This window comes from Pocillopora damicornis, chromosome 12, assembly GCF_964200805.1.
Source record: "Pocillopora damicornis chromosome 12, jaPocDami1.2, whole genome shotgun sequence".
NCBI lineage: Eukaryota > Metazoa > Cnidaria > Anthozoa > Scleractinia > Pocilloporidae > Pocillopora > Pocillopora damicornis.
Window position 1 is genome coordinate 1,614,461 of NC_142681.1, and position 24,530 is coordinate 1,638,990.

The window sequence follows — 24,530 nt, forward strand, 5'->3', positions numbered from 1 at the left end:
AGAGCTTAAGAGAGAGGTTTCTGCCGATATCTTAATTTTGCTATGCTTTGTTCTTTGTTATAATTGTTTTTTTTGGTTTGTTTTTTTTATGTGCGCTGTTGTTTCTTTTCAAAACAAAAACGATGTTCTTAATTTTTTTGCTTTATGACGAAGCCAGATGGTAAGATTCGGTATAGATCGACGTACAACGTGAGGGAAAACTCAAAATATATACTTGTGGAATACAAAAAGAGACTTTTATTAATCACAAATCACACACTGAACGGAGACTCAGCGGAAGAGGCAAATTTTTCCAAGACAGGAAATAGATAAACTTTGATAGAATGAGTTAATAATGATCTTACTCCAAAGTTCTGTCTGAAAAAATATCGTTTTCTCACAACGGCTGGAAAGTCTTCCAAATATCGTCTACATTGATGGGCGTAATAATTTCAGTTTTCTCACAGCGCGAAATCCTCAAATACAGCATCACATTAGACATAAAGTTGCAAACAAGATTCCGTTGATATAAATACTAGAGATAGTAATGAATAAATAAGGCTGGTACAAGGTACAGGGAAAAATCTTGAGATAAACAGCGTAGTCATGTTACCCTTTCAGAAGCTCATTTTAAGATGGGCCTGTTTTGTCAGATGATGGGAAGGTCCACCGTCAGGGGACCCTCCTGCGGATTTAAGCAACAATAAAGTAATGGAATAAGGTTTGCTGCCGTTTTTCTCCCCCAGTTCCTTCCTCGAGTTTGTACATATACTAGCCTTATTTAACAAAGAACGCCTGTCATCTATTTATCACAACCGTATATCGCAGATTATACAGCACACTAACAAAAAGCAAGTCTTAGTCCGTTGGCATCAAGATGTATGCGAAGGAGCCATTTTAATAAAAGAACAGCGCTCCAAACAACATCAACAGCAATAGACCTGTGGACATCTTGACACCTACTGCTGAATCAACCGGACCGTCTACCGTTGGAGTCTGGGTAGCAGCTGGAACATCAAAGCTCGCATATACTGTGCGGGTGTGTAGGTCCTGAGTCGGGCGGTAGTTCTCCCCAATGTAGTCAGTGCCGTTCATCATCAAGCGGCGCATGGCACTAACCTGTTAATAGATGAAAAGAATTACTTTAGCGCTATGCTGCCAAAATCCGCTCGATGAAGACAAAAACAACACCAAAAACAGCACACGCATTTGCCGTCGTTTGATTTCAAAACAACTTATGAGATGTAGTAGTTTGGGGTTAGTTCCTGCCTGCCACAGGGGCACCCGTTTTTGCCTCAAGGTAAATCTCTGAGATGGAGAAATCCCCGATTCAATATGCAGAATTATACGGGAGCAATCACTGGGTCGTCTTGTTTTCATAGAAAACGGACTTTCTAATCGTAACGCTCACCTGAGATGAGGATATCTCAACGACATCGTGGAAAACTGTCCATGTTACAGACTCGTAACATCCTGGTGTTGTTAATGAGCCTTGGTACCTGTAGAACTTGCTCGTGTTGGATGGGAAAAGGGGAGAGAAAGGAAAAGCAGGAATGTGCACAGTTGCACCTGTAAAATAATAGAAAATGATAATTAATAAAAACAACAAAGAAAGTCATTTGGGTATGATAAAGCTAAAGACCCTGTCGACTTCGAAAAAACTGAAAGTGTTTAGGTTTAGTACATGTCTGAAAGAGATTTCAATGGTAGAGGTATTGAAAGTCGCCTCAAACCACTAAATTAAACATCTCCCTGAATTTGTGATTAACTCACTCTATGTGATCTTCTCGTCCAAAAATAAAAACAGGCTTGTTAGAACGAAACACAATTTGAGTGAGTAACAGAAGAAATAAGACTTACTTTTGTTGACAACTTTCGAGGCGTAATTGAGGAATTTGTCATAAGCAGGATTTGCACTTCCGACCTGAAAGGGAACGGTTTTAATGAAGGAAACATCGGGTAAATAGAGGACATTATAAGAATGGTACCATTTATTTCTATAGAATAACTGTTGGGCTAAGTTGAGATTTCATTTTCAGCCGCTCTCTATTAGCCGATAGACATCTAATTCACGCCTTCGCAAGAGGATTCCAGACGAAACGCACGCAATTCGTTTTGACAAATCAATTATGAAATTACAATTTCATTGTTATCACAACTTTCTCTTTTTTGATCTAACTTTTAATGGAAAACTCTCTCTAAGGGGGCTGCCGATATCACTGTCCATTTTAGAAATTTTTGCTAAATCTGTACGAGATATCATGTTAAGCAAATTAACTGGAAAACTGCGAAGCTTCGCTTACTAAGTGTGTGCTAGTTTGACAATATCTAGTCCATCTAGTGTTGTTCAAAAACACTTTTAAACGCGAAATGAATCTGATAGGCACATATTTTGAGCAGATGATATAGCGCTTGCTACGATAGAATCAACCCCCCGAATCAAGAGTATGCGTGTGCACAAAGGTTGACGCCTCTCGTTCTAACTTCTGTTTCGACCTCTAGACCAGAACGTCCGTACAAGTTGGTGCGCAATTGCAACATTGGCTCACGTCTTTTCAGGTCTTTGCCAAGATTTCTAATCTGTTGCGCCACTGAAGTTTGCGCGTGATCTAAGATTCTATGCATCATTACACGTGACTTAGCACTCAAATACCTCTAAGAAGACACCAAGGACAGCCAAACCGTCAGACTTTGTAGCGGCGTAGGTCAAGTTTGGGTATTTGACATTGTAGCTGACGAAATGGATCTAAGTGAAAGGAATGATCAGGAATGTTAGGTGTGCCATTGGTGATGATGGCAATAACATTCCCTTATCATAGAATGGACATAACTGCCCCCTAGATGCCAAGAGGAAAAATTCTTTTACATGCAATGGCTGATTAAATCGTGAATTGTAGAATTTCGCCTTTTTGAATGCAGGATTAATATGGAAGCCTTGAGTGTGAGAGTTATTGAACAGTTTTTAAAGTCAAGTCTTTCATTCAGAAATCACTCATGAAAATTTTGCAGAGAAATTTTCTCTGTACGCACCTCTGCGGAAAACTGCTGTCCATCCAGGTAGTGCTCTGAACCTTTTTTGTTGCTGGGTCCCCAGTGAAGGTGAAACTGAGCGGTGGTGTAGTTACCCACCAGGCCTCCACCATTGACAAAGAACATGTTTTCTGGTATTGACACCTTTAGAGCAGAGCCAGTGTTCATTTGAGTAAAGTTAGCCGAGAGTGTTTTTCCGTAGTTTTGCAAGTTCCAGGCTGAGAACGACTTGTAGGTTGCATTGGTTGAAGTAATGTCTATAGGAGACTGGCTTTTCCCAGAGGCACAGTCGCCTGTCCATCTCAACGGGCCTAAAATGGCAGAAAAGGTTTAAATTTATTTTGACACGAGAAGTGTAATGGACGTCACTCAAGGGCGTGGGTTCAGAAGGTTCAAAGGGGTGTGTGTGCCCATTTCTTCGTTAAAAAATAATCATACTGAAATAGCTATGGATAGCACGCATGTCACCGAATAACAGTGGGGCGATAGGTTGAGATTTTTCTTCATTTATTGTGAAATACCTCAACAACGCGTGTCACTAGCCCTGTTGAGATACTCTAGGGGTATGAGTTCTACAGCCAAGGGGCTTCCACCTAACCTAAAAGAAGAACTATCGAACCACACAACTAAACATTAAGGAAGGTAGTAACATTGACTTACCATCAGCACAATTACTGCAGTAGCTCCAGCCTGAAAATTAGGGAATCAAGATTTTTAAATTTCGGAAACACACATAAAGAACTGATGAGACAGTGTTTTTCCTAAATTCTGCGTGTCGAGAATTGTGATCGTTGGGAATTATAGAGGAACATTCATCTAGGAAAGTAATTTCGAATTCATTTGTTCGACATTTATAACTAACCCTATCAGCCGAAAATTCGTAGGGGCTTATTTCTCTTGGAAGGGGTTTAGTCAGGGAGCACTTCTATTCACAGCGCACAAAGTTCTAAACGATGGCTGAGGCAACCAGACTTTCTGATAAGTTACTCGCTAGTTCCTTGTATGAATTTATCTCGATAAACTTGGCTACAAAAAATAAAATGCTGCTACACGAACGCCATGCACAGAGGCAACAACAGTATAGTATCATTTACCATAATCAAACGTCTGTGGAAGGCATACAGAGGTATTTCGAACCTATCGTTTCATTTTAGAGAATTAAAATACTTACTGTCGACTCCCAAGCCAATAGAAATTCCAGTTAGACCAATCAATGTTAACATCAGAAGTTTGGCCATGGTTTACTAATTTGCTTTTTTTCCTGTTCAAGAAAAGAACAGAAAAGTTGTATTTTACTTTTAAATTCCATTTTAAGTTAATCCTTGTGGTTGCATGATTATTTTGACAATTTAGACTCATGAATGTTTTGGCGACTCTCTTATCCCTCGGATTAGAAGCTTTTATGAATAAAACCCCATATTCGCTTTTATTCTTTTAAACGTTAATTATTCCGACGGCTGTCAAAGCACAAACAGGCGCTAAATTGATATACTTGGATGAATATCAACAAAACGTTAGTCTTGGTGGTTGAAACCTGCGGTGGTTTATCTCTGTCTTTTTGTGGACTTCTAACAGGAAAATCCACCAAGTGCCTCCTTTTCCGCCGACGTAGCACAAGAGGTTCTTGAGAAAAACAGAGCTCCGTCATGCAGTGATATACGCACTTTCCTTTCAGCTCTCACATTCAGGAAAAACTAGACAAGTTTTCAACAATACCTTATTCAGTTGGCAGTGAACGCTTTAAATACTTTTAAGCCTTTCTATTCGGTATAATAACACTAAGCTTGGTCAAAGCCTATGCATGAAAGAAATTCAGAATGCACCAAATAAAGCAAAAAAATATATATATTGTAGTCGAAACCACTTCTCGCTCTCGTTAGAAAATATAAGATATATAGGCTTAATTACTATCCTTTTTGCATCTGTTTTTGTACATGGATCAACTGCTCAAATCGATAAGTGCAATTTTTCGAGTGCTAGTCTGAACAGCTGAAGTTTTTTCAATGCGCTTGAGACGTTGGTCTCCCGCCATTATTTCATTGAGTGCAACCGAGACTATCCGCTACGCTGGTTTCCTTAGTACCATGGCGTAAGAAGAAAGCCAATAGCCAAAAATATAGACAACTTCACTACGCAATATCGTCCAACATGTCATGGGAAAATATTACAACAGCTAATAAAGGAATACATGGGCAGAAATTATGGCTATGTACTGGTATCCGTCTGGCGACCACTGATGGCGCCTGAGAAACTTATTTCGACCAGGAAGAGTTTGATTGTTCAGGTCTCATGTCGAAAAAAGCTAGTAGGCATATCAAACGCTTCCATTTGACTGTTTAACTCAAAAGTTAGCGGAATAGGGCCGAGTGAAGGGTTTTATTTCAGATGCGCATTTAGCTAGCAGATGTAATGATGTAATCCAAGACCACTTAGCGCACTTTTTATGAATATCCACTCACGCCGTGGAGGTATTAAAATTTTAGACCGTTTAGGATCGATTTAAGCGATACTAAGGGAAAACGATATGTTCGAACAACCGATATCTTCGCTTCTACACTGGTTACTCGGTACTACAAGTTATCTAAGGCGCTGTCTTAACGTCGTCACTGGTTGGCATATGTTGTTAGTTTATTCTTACTGGTTGGCCAGATACACAGGAAGAAGTCAGTAGACAAGGGTATTTTGCTGTTAGGCTTAGTAAAGTTAGCATTTAGGACTGAGAAAAACAGGATTGTAGGATAGCTTACCTTGACGCTTCCGAACCTTGCCTGCCTCACGAATGAAGGAAAGATTAGTGGGGCGGCAGATTAAATAGTAGAAGACCCTTGGGTATCCGCTACAATCTGATTGGCCGCCCGATTAACGACTCATTGTTCTAGAGAATAATCTGCCTATTTTGGTATGTATTATTGTGTAATCAACATGATTTTAGCATGCGTTGTTAATTAGCTTTCAGAGTTTCCATGTCAACTTATGTTGAGGGCTTAGCTTTTCTTTTCAAGAAGTGTTAAGTATGCTTTCCTCTTGTCTCCCAAAGGACAGATATAGAGCACCGCTTTACAACCTTGCGTGGAACCTTAATTGAAAAAGTGGTTCTCGCGCTCAGCTCGTGTGAGTTTCAGAATTTCTGTTATCGCAGAAAACTTTTGCAACTAAACAAAAACAATCGTATAAGAGACGCTTCTGAATTTCTTTCATTCATATGCTTTGTTATTTTTGTTTTTCCTTTATTATTAAGGAGAGGTTTAATTTTTTAATTTCGGCAAAGGTAGAACCTAGCATTTTGAGACACAGCTCTTATGTCAATAATGAAAAAAACTGGCCAAAATAGAAATAACATTTTTAAATTCAATAGACAAACGTTTTGCGCTCAAAAGACTTTGTTTGGAGTTGGAGAGTATGATTCTTATCTCCAGCTAAACTTAGAAGAGGCATTGGCAACTACTGCCTGTGAAATAGTGGTTTTATGACCTCGTTTTTTTTACCCGCTTGTGTCTCTCAAGGTCTGTTCAATTTTTTCAACAGCTTGAAAAAACGTTGGATTTCATTCGATATTATTATTATGTGCTTGTTTGAAAATATATAAAAGGGGGCAATCAAGTTGATAAAAGAGTTATTTTGCTATTTGGAGAGGCCGCACTTACGCTTTGCAAATAATGAACCACTATTGTTAACTGCTTTGTGTATTTGTTTCACTTAATATTTTTAGACTAATATTAGAAATATTGATCTGCGGTTTGGCACCACTGTTTTATCATCAGTTACCTCGGCAAGTAAGACTCTAAAACGCTTCTTAATCATTCAGTCAATAATGCCAACAAATTCAGTTTACATTTTAAATTATCAAAACATAACCATGCTAGTGCATTAGCTAAACTCACACTTGACAGTGTGAGGGCGACTCGCCCGCCTTACATCCGTTCTGCTTATAAAATTACTCTCTAGATTCGTCGACCCTTTTAGGTGAATATCATGAAAGTAGTTTGTCATGCCGATCAACATATAAATTAAATGCGTACTCTTCCCACAATTCGCCAAGATTATACCGGCAATGTTGGAAAAGCCTGAGTAGCGGGGTCAAAAGTCAAGGCTTATCGGAGCACAGCTAAGATAACTAGCGGGGAGCATAGTTAATTAATAAATTTGTATGAGAAAGACTTGGTGACTCACTTGCATATTACCAGTGGGCGTATATAAAAGATGAATGAGAAAATAATGACCGCAGTCATCGTAACACTTAACGGCGTCAAGTGGCACTCCACGAAATCATGGGCTGTCTGAGTGTTAGCCATTTAAGAGGCTCTGATCTCAAAAATATACATATATTTTTAAACATTTGTCTTGATATTGTTCATGATGGTGTTGAATTTAGCCACGACGGCAACGAACCATTTTTTTCTTTTAGTTTGTTTTTTTTGTTTGTTTATTACTTCATGCACCTGTGCAACGGTTTTGTTGATTATTACGTTTGTTTGACCTTGACCGAGCCAGGCTTGCCATAAAAGGGGGAATATTTAAAAGGCAGCAGTGTTAATTGATATTTTGAGATAGCCCCCTCTTAAAAAGCAAAATATTGATACTAGCGCTCGATTTGTACTTCGAAGAATTGTCTGGCTGAGAAACCTGGATCGTCCAAGTATCGTCTTCCGTCAGTCAACTTTGCTATAAACTTAGCCTCCGTAGTTTCCCCTAGCTTGCCAAGCTTTTTCCCTAACAACATGTAAATATTAAAACTGGTATATCGGAAAATGCACCAATGGTATTGACTTGCGGTTTGTGTGTGGCAAAGAGCGGTCGAGAGGTAATCGAAATAAAATGCCCTCTTAACCTATCAAGTCTTTCCCATCTGTTGAGTGATGATCTTGAAAATTGGGGTGAACATGTGAATATCATCAGAAGTTCGGTCTTTAAACTTAAGTGGTGAATGGTGTATGAAATAGGGTCAGGATTTTGATACTTGGGGGGCTGACCATACTGAACACATAGAACATCTCTTTGGTTAAGAAATCAACGTACTTCCCTTTCGTCACGTATTTTGTTGACGTCTGTAGCCGACACGTAGGTTGGGGCATTCTGAGGCCGCCATTGTTGCGATATTGTCTGCATTATTCTCGTCATTGGACTTTGGAACCGGAATTATTATTTTTAACTTTGCTGACGGAATTTTTGTTGTGAAAGAACAGAACGAGTTTGTCTCTCGTTCTTAAAAAGTTTCGGACTGGAAGTAAAAATAGCCTGTGATAGATACACACTTTTAATCAAAAAATTGCAAAAATCCCAAAAGCAAGGACTATCAGTCATTACTCTGGATCAGTGGGCAGCAATGATCGTTGAGCCAACATCAAATGACCTCATCAATCATTACACCCCTGACTAATACTCGTGATCACTGTCCTCTCAACATGAGCAGTGATTACGTAACTATGGAGTGTATGAGACTGTGACTTTTTTTGTTGATCTGTCTGACTGAAAAATGTTTTTCTCAAGGATTTTAAACTCATTCAAGCTTTAAAAACTGGACACAAAAGGTGAAATAACCGTAAACTATATCACACACGAGCGATTTCTTTAAGAGGCTCTGTATTTTACGAGTTCTCAGAACAATATTTGATGGAAAAGGATTTTTCCGACTTATTAAATCATTGAATAAAGGAGGTAAGTTTCTAAAGAAATTGTGGCACTGCGTTGGTGGGAGAGTTTAATAGGGTAATTTAGTGTTATCAACTGAGTTGAAAACGTAAATTAGCCCCGCCGTAAAGAGTTTAAAGGCTGACGTTACAAGCGTTAGCCTTTCGTCAGAGCGAAAGAGTTCTCAGTATTGCTCTATCATTCTGACGAAGGGCGAACGCTCGAAACGTCAGCCTTTAAACTCTTTCCGGTGGCCAATTTACATTTCAACTCAGTTGATAATAGTAAATTACCCTGTTATTCAATCATTGGATTGCACAGTTACATTAAAGTTGAGTTTTGTAAACTTCTAAACTTTACACTAAGGTCTTACAAATCGCGACTTGAAGACTTCGGCACATTCAGAGTGCAGCGCTGATGAAAAAAAAAAATTACGAATTTTTGAGACTGGCCCGACCAGATGACCAGCTCCCCACTTAAAGTCGTCAAATCACAATGACTTTCTTCTAATTTGTTGTGTGTTTTACTGTAGCGTCCTGGATTCTTTCCGGTTTAATCGATATCCATGAGTGACTAAGATGTGGTTTTCATAAAATCCAGTTTTTCTCATGGACATATTTGACTTTAGATCAGTTTTAGACAAACAATAAACAGTAGTACCTCTGAGTCGGTGGCCCTTTTGTTGTTGAGACAAAGGATGGCCTCTTTATTCTGATGGTCTAATCACAATCAAAAATTGATGAATATAATTCACAAATTTTGCATTTCGAAATTTAACGAGGGTGAAAGGCTAGTTTTTCAGTTGTTTGGATTAGGGTGTTGAGACTCCGTCTAAAAACATGCACAAATAACAGCAGAGACTACGTGAAAAAAAAAATCAGGAACGGTAACGGTGAAACGACCGAACCGACGATGATTACGTAACGGGAAAACTAACTCTGCGCACTATTCCCACACAAACATCTCGGTTAACTCAGAACTCCTAAGATGCTGTCAGTAGGTTTTGAAATTGGTTTTAACGCTAAGCAAAAGGTGAAACCAGCGAAAGAAGAATAATTCGAAGAGTTTTAACGCCATTCCTGGAGACTTAGGAGAAACAGCATCAGTTTAATATTGACTTCTTATAACTCAACTCGAAAGTCAAACGGAAAAATAATAAAACTGATAAAAGGTTCAGCTCAACTCAGTAGTCATTAAGAGAATTACAGAGAACAATAACATTGTAGTACTAAAGGAAATTACTATTGGAAGCGATGAGAAAGTAATCAAACACTCGAAGCAGAAATTTAGTATTACTGGGTAACTGCAAGAATCTGCCACTGAAAACAAATAAAACCTTTAATAAAGTTCACATTAATCCCACAGAAACGGCATTTTGTTGTAAATATTTGACTTTGTTAATTAAAGATATTAAATATTCAGAGCACATATATGAGTTGAAAACAAAACATTGAGCCGTAGGAAAAATGAATAACCGAGAGCTTTTTTGTGAGTGTTAGGGACAAAAATGTCCTTAAATATCCATTGTACCTCCTGGAGGTTACTGCACCTGAAGACATTACGTTTTCCTCCACAATTCAAACTTTTTTCCCTTGTGTATCTCGAATTCGGGCGGCAAAATTGACGTATAAATATTCTCGAATAAGATCAGACATAATATTAAAAAAACTGAGCCTGAGTGTTGACCTAAAATAGTTAAGAGAGCGCTGCTCCTGCACTGTAAAATAAAGGGCCGGTTCGTTTGGCAAGTGAATGATAAGCTATGGATCTCTAGCTAGCCTATCAACTTTCCATGAATCAAGGCTCTTTTGAACGGTTATGACGATCAGTGACGTACTTAAATACCGATATTCTAACCTCCAAAATTAGACGGCATAAGAAGTCAAGTAGTCGATTAGTGCTAAACTCAGTGGATTAGAAAATATCAGGGTTGAGTGGTCGGGTGCTTTCGTGTGGGTAGGTGTGAGTGTGATTGTTCGTCGGTACAGGGCTTCATGCGCCAGTTGTCGCGTATATGATCGAGGAGGCAAAGGGTCTGTGAATTGGCTTTTTAACTGCCGAAGCGGAAAAGCAGATCTACCCACCAACAAGCAAACTATCATCGACAAAAATAGGAAAGCCTACACCGGGTTGGGTCTGACCAATTTATGTCTTACTCGAGTCGTCTCTGAGCGCCGTTTTTTTTAAACTACACCAGAACAAAAAGCTTATCGTCTGAATGTCTGCAGCATGTGATTTAAAGTATTGCTACTCTATCTGGATGGATACTAGCTTCATTTGGATAACCCACAAAAAAATGTTGAGCAAACCAGTGAACATTCCCGTGCTGTAACCTGCTTACGATCAGGAGGCTACCTCATCTCCCAATTGTAATAGATCGGGAAAAAATAACCAGAATGTATGAAAAAGAAATACCTTCAAATAGTGTAAATCAAATTTGCAAACTCACGTTTAAATCAGAAGTTCTCAGGTTGAGGTCGTGTCACAGTGAATTGCCACAACGGTGCTGAGCTGTAATAAATATCCACCGAAGTTGATTCTGGATTTTGTCTGACCAGCTTTTGTTTGTTTGTGCAGTTAGTACTATGTGAAGAATTTCCGGCAATCAGCTGTGGTGAATTGATCACTTTGCTATGTCAAATGGGTTTTCAATTGGCTGTCGAACCTTAAAACCAAAATCAACGTAATTAAAATGGCCAATCAAGATCGTGGAAAATATCACGTGGAAAAATTAGACCGAAAAATAAATGAATATACAAATAAACGCAAAAAAAAAACAAAACAAAAAAAACTGGAAAACAACAATGACAAAGTCACGCATCGATTTGGTTTGATTGCTTGAAAGCATGGAGCCCGTTTCCTTGACAGGTGTAATAAAGCAAAATCAGTACAATCCCGGTTTTATTTCAAATTACAATTAAAAATCATTCCCATTCATCGCAAAAAAATGTTGGTCTCCTATCTTGAATTCTTTTGCAACCCAGTGAATGACTTGACCAAAGATCGGTATCGGCGCCAGAAAACCTCACAAGTAATTGTTGTTAAATGATTCTGTTAGTTGCTTGATCATCACTGATCACGTGCATCTGTTGATCTTTACTCAGTACAAGTGTTTATTTTCTAAACCCAGAGGAACGCCTAAAAAACAACCAACTAATCGAAGGTTGACCGCCTAAGAACTTTCCTTGGTATGTTAGGAAAAATTCTTTTTTTAGAGAGGAATCTAAATTAAGTGTCAAGATAAGGAACGGAGATCCCAGCATTGGACGTGTAAAAAATTTAGCCGGTTCATATGTCAAAATACGTAATGTATTGCCAATATGGTTCCTCTTTCCCTACTTGAACTCTAAACAGAAAACACTATAGATATTACACTTGTATTAGACCGGTGGCGGTCTATCGTCACGATAACATGAAAATATCCTTGGAAATTCAAGCTGTGTGCTCATCGACTCTTCCAGAACTTCTTCTTTGGGTAGCCCAGCCAAGATGTCGAATTCAAAGACGCCAAAAATGAAACAAGGGAATATATTTCTCAACTGAACGTTTCTAACGCTAACAGAACCATTTTTCGGGATGAAACATAATTAAAATTTTGTTTTTGTTTCGTCTCTCAACAAGCATTTTTGTTAGAATTGCACCGAAATATCCCAACACCCTTGGGCAGTTGGAAGCTTTTCGCTTCAATTTCCATTGTTTGAAATTATCGTCCTTTCTTATTGAAGAGGCGGGGCCTGTAAGTTGACCGAGGGGGGCTAATAGCGACCTGGGAATGAGTAATTGGGTAGATTTACATACATTGCGAGGCTACCAAGCAGTTTTTAGTGTCTTTGTCCGCAGTTGTTTTTGATTTGATCATGCAAGATAATTTGTGATTCCCGCGCAAACAAGCTTTCTGGAATTCTCTCTGACGACTTTTTAAATGAACTTCATTCGTGACTTACACGAAGAGTGTATGGTATGTACTAATCACGGTAAAAGTAAGCTTTTAAAATTGATTCTGACCGTCATAATTGGAATACCTACGAGTCTATTGCATTCATCGTGTGTCACAGGTATTAAATGACGGTTTAGTCATCCATAATATCCCTTGGGCACTTAGCTATTGAATCTTGTGAAGTAGCACCAGCGTGGAAAAGATCAAAATTAGAATTTATTGTCTTTGAAGTCTTTTAAGCAGGCAGTCTTTTAAAGAACGCGGAATGCCAACAATAGGCAATATTTTGATTCAGCAAGATGTTCATTAGTGGCCCTCTATTGTTTAGTTTGCTAAATTAGCGTGTGCTTTTTTTTCTGGAGAGTGATACTTATCGCGTCAGACCACTTTCAAGATACACCTTGAAATATATGGCCTCTTGATTAAACAACAATGAATTTTATTTGGGACATTTTTGAGAAGCCAGTTCCTATTTTAAAGGAATGCATACACTACTAAAGGGTTGACATCAGCCCTTGTTTTGGCATTGTTAACAAAATTGTAAGGAGAAAGATCTGTGACAAGTGCTATTTTACACCAAAATATGCCTTAAGTTGAGCTTCCTTAAAACCTCACTCATGTGGGAAAGGAAGCGGGCTACCCTAGTCATTTTTAGGATGTGTAAGCGATATAAAAACCCTTATATTTTCTTGGCAACATGTCATGTCTTGTCATTTTACCTACAAGAAGTCATTTGTTTAATGGTTAGATATGCATGCAATTTCACACTTTCGTGGACATTTGTAGAGATATTTATTATGTAGTGGATTTTCACATTCTTCAGAAATTAGTACCACAAGTATAGCACTTGATCATCATTTTATACCTAGTAATTACTTCTTTTTTTAACCAAATATGGTTTGCTGATCAAATACCAGCCTCATGTGAATGCTGTTGTAAACCTCCTAATTGAAAAGTAAATGGCAAAGGAAATGTTTGAGCGTTAGGGTAACTAATGGGGTGTCTGCCCTAATTTTTGGGGAAAGTGACTGGTAATGGCATTCCAATGAAAAGCTCCCCTTGAGAAACTGCTTTGTTAATAACTGAAATTTTTTCATGAAAATGTTTAAAGAAAGGAATGATCCTTAGGAAAGAACCAGCAACAGCTTGTACTGGCTGGTTGAAGAGGGAAAACGTTGCCAAACAACCATTCCTGGGTCTCAGAGCATTGGGTATGAAAAATCAACAAGAAAAAGTCACGCAAAATTGCACTCTATTGGTAAACTTAGGGCCCGGACTAGATATCTGTCTCATGTGAATGCCAGGTTCATTGGTCCATGTTTGAAATAAATTCAGTGGGTTTTTAATCAAGAAAAATACAGTTTGTAGTTTGAGTGTAACCCTAAATGTACCCATGTAGCCTTATTGATCCCTGTACTGCTGAAAAGAAATTATTGAAATTCCTTAGCACTGGAGCAATGTTGTCTGGTTATCCTACTTACAAGTATATGTATGTAGTACATGGACATTTATGACTGCACTAAAAGTGACTGCAAAGGACACTTCAAAATGTCATCTAGATCCAGTTCAAAAAAAATTCTACCAGTGATACATAAACAAGGGTTTTTACTACCACAAGCAAAACTGTCAAAACCTCATTTCAGTGGTCCTTTAACCCTTTAACTCCCATGAGTGACCAAGACAGAATTTCTCCTTACAATATCAATACAATATCAATACCATATCAAGCAGACAAGTGATGCAAATAAATAAAAATATTAATTAGGGAATTATTAGTTGATGCAATGACAAATTCTCAAAACTAACATCACAAGAACTATTTGGCAGACAGTAAGGAGAATTACTAATGGGATCTTGGGAGTTAAAGGGTTAACCCCCGAATAGATTTAAAACAAATGTTCCTTTTCAGTTTCAAAGGAAACATACAAAAGTACAATGTGGAGAATATACTTACTGATGTTTGGGTGTAAAAGCTCAAGACATACTCTCAGAGTGCAAGATGCATCAAATTTATTTTAGGCATTATTACTTGAAACATCTAACCAATAAATTTCAATTTGGGATAAGGATGAATGGGCACATTTGATGAGTAATATTTGATATTCGATTAGCTACCATCAAAATTTGTTTTTCAAACAGAGAAATACAGTTGGTTTATTGTTCTGTTATTTTGCAGGCAGGGTGGACTAATCTCAATTCATCTCTCAGAGGAAACCTGAGGAAGTTGTCAAAGTCATTACGTTTTGTCTCAGCCAGGAGGCCTGGATCTAAGTTAACATTTGACAATGTGATGTCTGAGGCAAAAAATGCTACTATTGGTGTGTTAGTGTTCACTGTTTGCAATAGTGTGTGAAAATTATTGTGTCAAAGTAGAATTCATCTTCCAAGTTAAGTGAGATAAAACTGATCATTCAGTTCTCATGAGCCTGACCTACAACAGTGTACTAACAGGGAACCCTTCACTTAATTCTGATGGTGACTTCCATTGAGGTTGACAAAAATCTGAATAGAATAACAGTTTAGAGGACTGCTCTGCATGGTCCTATGCCATGATAGCCTTTGATTCCTACATTCAAAAATTTACTGCAAAAGCTAAGTAAAGTTCACCTGGGTATTCTATTGGGAATGTAACATTTTAGTTACACATTTATCAGCTGTAGATTGTCTTAAATGGGTTGGAAATTAAACTTTCCTCCTTATCTGTTGGTAAACTTCTTTTGATTATGTATTTGTTAAGAAGTATATTGCAGTGTACATCTGGAAAGTGATGACTTTCTTTCTTTGAGCCTATGGTTTATACACGTAATGTACTTCAAACTGAAACTTGACTGTAATGGAGAAAATTCAAAACAAATTTTTCACAATTTACTTCTGCTGCCAGATCACAGGGAGTAATTCACTTTACATACATAGTTCACTGTACCACATGACCTGTAGAGCCCCGTTCACATTGTTATCGAACAACAAAATGTTATATTAGAGCCGCATGTGATGGCATTGGTAGTGCTGGAAATAGCAATCAGAGAATTAACGATCAGATCTTGGGAGTTACAAGGTCAAACATGACTGAAATCTCGCGGACTAGTGGTCTTTCTGTAATTTGATTCTTACGTTAGTATCTCACGCACTTGTTGTTTTTTCTGTCATTTGATTGTTACGTTAGTATCTCGCACACCTGTAGTTTTTTCTGTCATTTGATTTTTACGTTAGTATCTCGCGCACTTGTAGTTTTTCTCCGTCATTTGATTGTTACGTTAGTATCTCGTGCACTTGTAGTCTTTTTCTGTAATTTGATTGTTACGTTAGTATCTCGCGCACCTGTAGTGTTTTTTGTAATTTGATTGTTACGTTAGTATCTCGCGCACCTGTAGTGTTTTTTGTAATTTGATTGTTACGTTAGTATCTCGCGCACTTGTAGTTCTTTCTGTAATTTGATTGTTACGTTAGTATCTCGCGCACTTGTAGTTCTTTCTGCAATTTGATTGTACGTTAGTATCTCGCGCACCTGTAGTTTTTTCTGTCATTTGATTGTTACGTTAGTATCTAGCGCACTTGTAGTTTTTTCCGTCATTTGATTGTTACGTTAGTATCTCGCGCACTTGTAGTCTTTTTCTGTAATTTGATTGTTACGTTAGTATCTCGCGCACTTGTAGTTCTTTCTGTAATTTGATTGTTACGTTAGTATCTCGCGCACTTGTAGTTCTTTCTGCAATTTGATTGTACGTTAGTATCTCGCGCACCTGTAGTTTTTTCTGTAATTTGATTGTTACGTCAGTGTCTTGCGCACTTGTAGTCTTTTTCTGTCATTTGATTGTTACGTAAGTATCTTGCGCACTTGTAATTTTTTTCCTTAATTTGATTGTTACGTTAGTATCTCAAGCACTTGTAGTCTTTTTCTGTAATTTGATTGTCACGTCAGTATCTCGCGCACTTGTGGTCTTTTTCTGTCATTTGATTGTTACGTTAGTATCTAGCGCACTTGTAGTTTTTTCCGTCATTTGATTGTTACGTCAGTATCTTGCGCACGTGTAGTCTTTTTCTGTAATTTGATTGTACGTTAGTATCTCGCGCACTTGTAGTTTTTTCCGTCATTTGATTGTTACGTTAGTATCTCAAGCACTTGTAGTCTTTTTCTGTAATTTGATTGTTACGTTAGTATCTCGCGCACCTGTAGTTTTTTCTGTCATTTGATTTTTACGTTAGTATCTCGCGCACTTGTAGTCCTTTCTGTAATTTGATTGTTACGTCAGTATCTTGAGCACTTGTAGTCTTTTTCTGTCATTTGATTGTTACGTTAGTATCTCGCGCACTTGTAGTCTTTTTCTGTAATTTGATTGTTACGTCAGTATCTCGCGCACTTGTAGTCTTTTTCCGTAATTTGATTGTTACGTCAGTATCTCGCGCACTTGTAGTCTTTTTCTGTAATTTGATTGTTACGTCAGTATCTCGCGCACTTGTAGTCTTTTTCTGTCATTTGATTGTTACGTCAGTATCTCGCGCACTTGTAGTCTTTTTCTGTAATTTGATTGTTACGTCAGTATCTCGCGCACTTGTAGTCTTTTTCTGTAATTTGATTGTTACGTTAGTATCTCGCGCACTTGTAGTTTTTTCCGTCATTTGATTGTTACGTCAGTATCTTGCGCACTTGTAGTCTTTTTCTGTAATTTGATTGTTACGTTAGTATCTCGCGCACTTGTAGTTTTTTTTCTGTAATTTGATTGTTACGTTAGTATCTCGCGCACTTGTAGTCTTTTTCTGTAATTTGATTGTTACGTCAGTATCTCGCGCACTTGTAGTTTTTTTTCTGTAATTTGATTGTTACGTCAGTATCTCGCGCACTTGTAGTTTTTTTTCTGTAATTTGATTGTTACGTCAGTATCTCGCGCACTTGTAGTTTTTTTTCTGTAATTTGATTGTTACGTTAGTATCTCGCGCACTTGTAGTCTTTTTCTGTAATTTGATTGTTACGTCAGTATCTTGCGCACTTGTAGTCTTTTTCCGTAATTTGATTGTTACGTTAGTATCTCGCGCACTTGTAGTCTTTTTCCGTAATTTGATTGTTACGTTAGTATCTCGCGCACTTGTAGTCTTTTTCCGTAATTTGATTGTTACGTTAGTATCTCAAGCACTTGTAGTCTTTTTCTGTAATTTGATTGTTACGTCAGTATCTCGCGCACTTGTAGTCTTTTTCTGTCATTTGATTGTTACGTTAGTATCTCGCGCACTTGTAGTCTTTTTCTGTAATTTGATTGTTACGTTAGTATCTCGCGCACTTGTAGTCTTTTTCCGTAATTTGATTGTTACGTTAGTATCTCAAGCACTTGTAGTCTTTTTCTGTCATTTGATTGTTACGTTAGTATCTCGCGCACTTGTAGTCTTTTTCCGTAATTTGATTGTTACGTTAGTATCTCAAGCACTTGTAGTCTTTTTCTGTCATTTGATTGTTACGTTAGTATCTCGCGCACTTGTAGTCTTTTTCTGTAATTTGATTGTTACGTTAGTATCTCGCGCACTTGTAGTCTTTTTCCGTAATTTGATTGTTACGTTAGTATCTCGCGCACTTGTAGTCTTTTTCTGTAATTTGATTGTTACGTTAGTATCTCGCGCACTTGTAGTCTTTTTCTGTAATTTGATTGTTACGTTAGTATCTCGTGCACTTGTAGTCTTTTTCCGTAATTTGATTGTTACGTTAGTATCTCAAGCACTTGTAGTCTTTTTCTGTAATTTGATTGTTACGTCAGTATCTCGCGCACTTGTAGTCTTTTTCTGTAATTTGATTGTTACGTTAGTATCTCGCGCACTTGTAGTCTTTTTCTGTAATTTGATTGTTACGTCAGTATCTTGCGCACTTGTAGTCTTTTTCTGTAATTTGATTGTTACGTTAGTATCTCAAGCACTTGTAGTTTTTTTCTGTAATTTGATTGTTACGTTAGTATCTCAAGCACTTGTAGTTTTTTTCTGTAATTTGATTGTTACGTTAGTATCTCAAGCACTTGTAATCTTTTTCTGTCATTTGATTGTTACGTCAGTATCTCGCGCACTTGTAGTCTTTTTCTGTAATTTGATTGTTACGTCAGTATCTCGCGCACTTGTAGTCTTTTTCTGTAATTTGATTGTTACGTTAGTATCTCAAGCACTTGTAGTTTTTTTTCTGTAATTTGATTGTTACGTCAGTATCTCGCGCACTTGTAGTTTTTTTTCTGTAATTTGATTGTTACGTTAGTATCTCAAGCACTTGTAGTTTTTTTCTGTAATTTGATTGTTACGTTAGTATCTCAAGCACTTGTAGTCTTTTTCTGTAATTTGATTGTTACGTTAGTATCTCGCGCACCTGTAGTTTTTTCTGTAATTTGATTGTTACGTTAGTATCTCGCGCACTTGTAGTCTTTTTCTGTAATTTGATTGTTACGTTAGTATCTCGCGCACCTGTAGTTTTTTCTGTAATTTGATTGTTACGTTAGTATCTCGCGCACTTGTAGTCTTTTTCTGTAATTTGATTGTTACGTTAGTATCTCAAGCACTTGTAGTCTTTTTCTGTCATTTGATTGTTACGTTAGTATCTCGCGCACTTGTAGTCTTTTTCTGTAATTTGATTGTTACGTTAGTATCTCAAGCACTTGTAGTCTTTTTCTGTAATTTGATTGTTACGTCAGTATCTCGCGCACTTGTAGTCTTTTTCTGTCATTTGATTGTTACGTTAGTATCTCGCGCACTTGTAGTCTTTTTCTGTAATTTGATTGTTACGTTAGTATCTCAAGCACTTGTAGTCTTTTTCTGTAATTTGATTGTTACGTTAGTATCTCGCGCACTTGTAGTCTTTTTCTGTCATTTGATTGTTACGTCAGTATCTCGCGCACTTGTAGTCTTTTTCTGTAATTTGATTGTTACGTTAGTATCTCAAGCACTTGTAGTCTTTTTCTGTAATTTGATTGTTACGTCAGTATCTCGCGCACTTGTAATCTTTTTCTGTCATTTGATTGTTACGTCAGTATCTCGCGCACTTGTAGTCCTTTCTGTAATTTGATTGTTACGTCAGTATCTCGCGCACTTGTAGTCTTTTTCCGTAATTTGATTGTTACGTTAGTATCTCAAGCACTTGTAGTCTTTTTCTGTAATTTGATTGTTACGTTAGTATCTCGCGCACTTGTAGTCTTTTTCTGTCATTTGATTGTTACGTTAGTATCTCGCGCACTTGTAGTCTTTTTCTGTCATTTGATTGTTACGTTAGTATCTCGCGCACTTGTAGTCTTTTTCTGTAATTTGATTGTTACGTCAGTATCTCGCGCACTTGTAGTCTTTTTCTGCAATTTGATTGTTACGTTAGTATCTCGCGCACTTGTAGTCTTTTTCTGTCATTTGATTGTTACGTTAGTATCTCGCGCACTTGTAGTCTTTTTCTGTAATTTGATTGTTACGTTAGTATCTCAAGCACTTGTAGTCTTTTTCTGTAATTTGATTGTTACGTTAGTATCTCGCGCACTTGTAGTCTTTTTCTGTCATTTGATTGTTACGTTAGTATCTCAAGCACTCGTAGTCTTTTTCTGTAATTTGATTGTTACGTTAGTATCTTGCGCACTTGTAGTCTTTTTCCGTAATTTGATTGTTACGTTAGTATCTCAAGCACTTGTAGTCTTTTTCTGTAATTTGATTGTTACGTTAGTATCTCAAGCACTTGTAGTCTTTTTCTGTAATTTGATTGTTACGTCAGTATCTTGCGCACTTGTAGTCTTTTTCCGTAATTTGATTGTTACGTTAGTATCTCAAGCACTCGTAGTCTTTTTCCGTAATTTGATTGTTACGTCAGTATCTCGCGCACTTGTAGTCTTTTTCTGTAATTTGATTGTTACGTCAGTATCTTGCGCACTTGTAGTCTTTTTCTGTAATTTGATTGTTACGTCAGTATCTCGCGCACTTGTAGTCCTTTCTGTAATTTGATTGTTACGTTAGTATCTCGCGCACTTGTAGTCTTTTTCTGTAATTTGATTGTTACGTCAGTATCTAGCGCACTTGTGGTCTTTTTCTGTAATTTGATTGTTACGTTAGTATCTCGCGCACCTGTAGTGTTTTTTGTAATTTGATTGTTACGTTAGTATCTCGCGCACCTGTAGTCTGTTTTTGTAATTTGATTGTAACGTTAGTATCTCGCGCACTTGTAGTTCTTTCTGTAACTTGATTGTTACGTCAGTATCTCGCGCACTTGTAGTTTTTTTTCTGCAATTTGATTGTTACGTTAGTATCTCGCGCACTTGTAGTCTTTTTCTGTAATTTGATTGTTACGTTAGTATCTCGCGCACTTGTAGTCTCTTTCTGTAATTTGATTGTTACGTTAGTATCTCGCGCACTTGTAGTCTTTTTCTGTAATTTGATGGTACGTTAGTATCTCGCGCACTTGTAGTTCTTTCTGTAATTTGATTGTTACGTTAGTATCTCGCGCACTTGTAGTTCTTTCTGCAATTTGATTGTTACGTTAGTATCTCGCGCACCTGTAGTTTTTTCTGTCATTTGATTGTTACGTTAGTATCTAGCGCACTTGTAGTTTTTTCCGTCATTTGATTGTTACGTTAGTATCTGGCGCACTTGTAGTCCTTTTCTGTAATTTGATTGTTACGCTGGATTGATAAGCTGGAAACCACTCCTCTTCGCGTCGTGGTTTCCTACGCTTATCTCGTGTTCTCCCAACCTCCCGCGTGTTTACATCAGGCTATGTAAACACGGAAACCATTTTACATTTCTTCAATCTCGTGCACTTGTAGTTCTTTCTGTAATTTGATTGTTACGTCAGTATCTTGCGCACTTGTAGTCTTTTTCTGTAATTAGATTGTTACGTCAGTATCTCGCGCACTTGTAGTCTTTTTCCGTAATTTGATTGTTACGTTAGTATCTTGCGCACTTGTAGTCTTTTTCTGTAATTTGATTGTTACGTTAGTATCTCGCGCACTTGTAGTCTTTTTCTGTAATTTGATTGTTACGTTAGTATCTCAAGCACTTGTAGTCTTTTTCCGTAATTTGATTGTTACGTCAGTATCTCGCGCACTTGTAGTCCTTTCTGTAATTTGATTGTTACGTTAGTATCTCGCGCACTTGTAGTCTTTTTCTGTAATTTGATTGTTACGTCAGTATCTCGCGCACTTGTAGTCCTTTCTGTAATTTGATTGTTACGTTAGTATCTCGCGCACTTGTAGTCTTTTTCTGTAATTTGATTGTTACGTCAGTATCTCGCGCACTTGTAGTCTTTTTCTGTAATTTGATTTTTTACGTTAGTATCTCGCGCACTGGTAGTTTTTTTTTGTCATTTGATTGGTATTTTAGTATCTCGCGCACTTGTAGTTTTTTTTCTGTAATTTGACTGTTACGTCAGTATCTCGCGCACCTGTAGTTTTTTCTGTGATTTGATGTTTGCGTCAGTATCCCACAGATTCGAAGTTTTCTTTGTGATTGGACTGTTACCTAATATCTTGCGAACTTAAAGTTTTCTCGTTATTTTTTATCGTTACGGTAGTATTTCGTCCACACTTACTTACTGCCTTGATAAACCCATTGTTACGTATGGAGAAAGAGTGTGTTTACTGTGCAATCTCTCTCAATCTTCTTTATCTTGTTGCAGTTCTATTTGGTGAACAGCATCATCAGCCATCAATCCTGAAAGCTCAACTGTGTGTCCTTGAAAGAATGGTGTCGCAGAGCATAGAACAGTCACATGGCGCATTCCCTGTCACTGTTGTCTTAGAAATGTTCAACCTACAGCAACAACCTTTACTGGATGCTTATCAAGCCAATGAAATTTCTTTAGAAGAATTAAGAAGTGAATATAATGGGACCGAAGGATTTTCCATGGAGCATTATGGATACATTTTGGAAGTTTCCAAATCACTTGGTGCTAAGCTTGTGGCTGGATTTGTGCCAAAGCCATTTTGTAGAATGATTGTTGAGGAGGGAAAGACACGCGCTTTGGAAAAAATTGAACAAACTGGGGGCCCGCCCAGAGAATTTTATGTCGATGGTTCTGAGGATCATTACAGGTATTTTCAAGGATTGATCAGTGGAAACCTTGACCAAGTCGTCGACAAGTATCGTCGCATTTTTCCCGCACAGGTTCTAAGAGATAGTTCATTTGCATATACGATCATGGATATTGTTCAGAAGTCAGAGGGACACACAAGGATTCTTGGAATCTGCGGCTCAGGACACTTAGACTTTAAATATGGAATTCCTGAAAGGATTTCACCTGAGATTCCAACTTATGTGCTAACTTCTCGCACCCTTGATGACCCAGTAGAACATAATGTTGCTGATTGCATATATCAGTACTCATATTAACCCATCACTCTTTACCTCTCATGAGTGACCAAGGTCGAATTTCTCCTTATGATATCAACACAATACTAAGAAAAATATCTATTAGGGGATCACTGGTTGATCCAATACCAAATTCTCGGAGGTAACATCATAAGAATCGTAAGGAAGATAGTAAGGAGAATTACTACAGAGATCTTAAGAATAAATTGGTTAATACCAGGGGAACAGGGAAACCTCGTTCAAGGCTCTTTCTCTCTCCATTTGTTGGGGAGTTAAGGAAATGAAGGCTTGTCTACAGGTTACTTTTGACATACTGTCATAGGTGCAGCACTTGATCTCCCAGGTGGAGATGGGTGAAAGAGAGAATTAGCGAGACTGAATCTAAGCTGTGGCTTGACAGAAAGAGATGAAAGTGAAATGTAGACATCTCAGATTTTAAGATTTACTTTTCAGTGTTTATCTACACTTTGCACTTTACAATGTAAAGTTATTGTGATTAGACAATACTTTCTTGTCAGACCTGGTATGAGATCAAACCACCTGGATGTAACCTTAACTGATACAACCCTTCTTCCTACCATTTCTAAGGTTGAAATTCAACTACTACTTTGGAGATTGTATTTGGAGAAATACAATATTACCAGGAAGATTCAGAATTGTAATTTTGACTACGTGACAACTGTTCAGGCTGAACAAAATAACCCTTAAACTTCTCGAGATTAATTCAAAATTCTTTGTCCTAGCTGTATGTACCATGTACTATCTGAGTAATTGTGAGGAAGATTTGGTCAGAAGTCAACATAGAGCCTTCCACCTGCTAATTTGTTTCAAAAGTGTTTGTTCTAGCTGCATGTACTATGTACCATGTACCACCTGAGTAATTATAAGGAGAATTAAGCCAGAAGTCACTATACAACCCTACACCTGCTGAATATACTCAATTTTCTTTCACCTGAGTTTTTAAAGTAACTTCCAGTTCAGTGTCGGCGTGAGCCATACAGGATCGCATTGGTTTTACCTTGCTCCACCTTGTGTTTTTTGTTTAGAAATTTTGCGCCATCCTCTCAACTAATCTGATAAAAACCAAAGCCAATCTTGTCTTGTTCATCAGCGTTAATTCTCACTTGTGTACTTGTGTTTACTTTAAGTTATTACTGGCTCCTGGCGTTATTTTATTATGCTCTGACTAGTCGTTTGTATTAATTAAATTATGTTATTAAGTGAGATATGAGGGGTGAAGGGTGATGTACAAAATATTCTTTAGCGATTAATTATCAGTTGGTGATGATTGATATATAACGTTGGATGGAGAAAAATAGGGGTATTTTGTAAAAGGCACTCCCCCAGTCACAAGAAATAATGAATAAAAACAGAAGTTGTGTGTCATTACTTCCATGTGAAAGAGTGAACGAGATACAATCGTGGAAGATAACATAACCAAATAGAATCAGTCAGAAAGCTATAAAGAAATCGTCCTATGAGCTCATTTCTATGCAGTAAAAGATGATCTTAGTCTTACGAAGGGATGTAGTTATATGTAAACGTAGAATTTGATCTGGCTCGCAAATGAAATCCCCGCATTTCGTCTCCCATGTTAATAATATCGTTATCTTCAACTTAAGTCATTTCATATCACAACAAGGATCTGTCTAGCTTAGGT

At 37.6% G+C, this 24,530-nt stretch overlaps 2 protein-coding genes across 5 annotated transcripts; one reads left to right on the plus strand and one right to left on the minus strand.

Annotated features, from left to right (window-relative positions):
- Positions 1-219: 219 nt before the first annotated feature.
- On the minus strand, positions 220-11,281 carry LOC113676730 (carbonic anhydrase 1). Of its 3 annotated transcripts, XM_089190583.1 has the most exons (9): positions 5,757-5,855; positions 4,544-4,703; positions 4,181-4,270; positions 3,670-3,699; positions 3,010-3,320; positions 2,633-2,725; positions 1,840-1,903; positions 1,391-1,548; positions 220-1,098 (listed from the first exon to the last, which is right to left on the minus strand). In XM_089190583.1, exons 3-9 carry the CDS (start codon positions 4,245-4,247, stop codon positions 877-879), a joined length of 945 nt encoding a protein of 314 aa, XP_089046709.1. In that variant the 5' UTR covers positions 4,248-4,270; positions 4,544-4,703; positions 5,757-5,855; the 3' UTR covers positions 220-876. The 3 variants fall into 3 exon arrangements, with proteins under 3 accessions (XP_089046709.1, XP_027049228.2, XP_027049227.2); XM_027193427.2 differs by lacking the exons at positions 4,544-4,703; positions 5,757-5,855 and adding an exon at positions 11,087-11,281; XM_027193426.2 differs by lacking the exon at positions 4,544-4,703 and having other exon boundaries at positions 5,757-5,802.
- Positions 11,282-12,440: 1,159 nt separating this feature from the next.
- LOC113676737 (uncharacterized) lies at positions 12,441-24,259 on the plus strand. 2 transcript variants are annotated; one of them, XM_027193434.2, is made up of 3 exons: positions 12,441-12,595; positions 14,751-14,892; positions 22,179-24,259. In XM_027193434.2, the coding sequence occupies exons 1-3, from the start codon at positions 12,560-12,562 to the stop codon at positions 22,889-22,891; spliced, it is 891 nt and encodes a 296-aa protein (XP_027049235.1). In that variant the 5' UTR covers positions 12,441-12,559; the 3' UTR covers positions 22,892-24,259. The 2 variants fall into 2 exon arrangements, with proteins under 2 accessions (XP_027049235.1, XP_089046910.1); XM_089190784.1 differs by having other exon boundaries at positions 12,503-12,617.
- Positions 24,260-24,530: the final 271 nt, after the last annotated feature.